The 998-nt window shown below is 46.0% G+C and overlaps 1 protein-coding gene across 2 annotated transcripts in view; it reads left to right on the plus strand.

The window, feature by feature from the left end:
- The first annotated feature begins 159 nt into the window (after positions 1–159).
- Positions 160–998, plus strand: part of LOC126388324 (uncharacterized) — an 8623-nt gene continuing 7784 nt past the window's right edge. For both annotated transcript variants that reach the window (XM_050041382.1, XM_050041383.1), the window contains exons 1-2: positions 160–325; positions 507–812. In XM_050041382.1, the coding sequence (XP_049897339.1) occupies positions 509–812 (304 nt within the window). In that variant the 5' untranslated portion in view covers positions 160–325; positions 507–508. The remainder of the gene's footprint in view (positions 326–506; positions 813–998) is intronic.

A 998-nucleotide genomic window follows, 5' to 3' on the forward strand; every position in this document is an offset into this window, starting at 1 on the left:
CTCTCTCCCCCTCTCTCCCTCCCTCTCTCTCTCCCTCTCTCTCTCTCTCTCTCCTTTGCGAATGGGTATATTTGTGTTTGTGTTTTTTATGTTCACTACGCTTTTGTTTCTGAATAGAAAAACAAATAAATAGTTTTCCTCTGCATACTCGAAATAAACATTTGAAAATCAAACCAGATCAAATGCCTCGCGCGAGAAAGCTGCTCCTGATTGGTCAGAGTTTGAAAAATCCAGGAAGTAAACAAACATGCGATCATTTTCCCGCCCATGAGAGGCCAGTCACTGAGGAGGAAGCGGCTCAGCGGTAAAGACAAGTAGCCTACAGGTAAATATCTCAGCGGACATAATGAGCGTCTTGCTGTTATTTCCTCCTGAGACATGAGTCCTTCATCTCTTTCAGCACAAAACAAACTCTAAGATCCTGCTTCAAAGGTTTTACAGTTTCAGATCAGCTACATGTCTGTGCTGCTGTTTAACAGTGACTGCCTGCTGTTATTTCTCCTCAGACATGTCGCATATTTGGGAAGAAGAGTGGAAGAAAGATCTGCGCTCCATCCTGATGGATCTGCGTGAAGAGCAGTTTGATACGACGCTGGAACTTTTAACTAAAATCCCGCGATGTCATAAGACTGGTGAGTCCAAGTCCAGAGAAAAGATGCCCCAGATAATCTGTGAGCACTACTCTCTACTGGACTCCATCGCTGCAATCAGTGATATAATCGAGCGAATACCGAGGAATGATGAGCCTGTCCAGAGCCTGCTGCGCCCCCATGTGGAGAAAATGAGGAAGGAGCGCGAGAAAGAGAGCCAAGGTGAGTTTCAGTGTTGCCAGATCTTGCGAGACAAATAAGCAACCTGGGGCCTGTATCACGAAGCAGGATTAATGTCTCAGCGAGGTAACTTCAGGGTTAACTCTGAGTTTTCGGTCTCACGAAGCCGGTTCAGTTCTTATCGGGGTAGATCACCATGGTAACTTACTCTGAACGGCTATCCTGCTC

Source organism: Epinephelus moara, chromosome 3, assembly GCF_006386435.1.
Source record: "Epinephelus moara isolate mb chromosome 3, YSFRI_EMoa_1.0, whole genome shotgun sequence".
In the NCBI taxonomy this organism is placed as follows: domain Eukaryota; kingdom Metazoa; phylum Chordata; class Actinopteri; order Perciformes; family Serranidae; genus Epinephelus; species Epinephelus moara.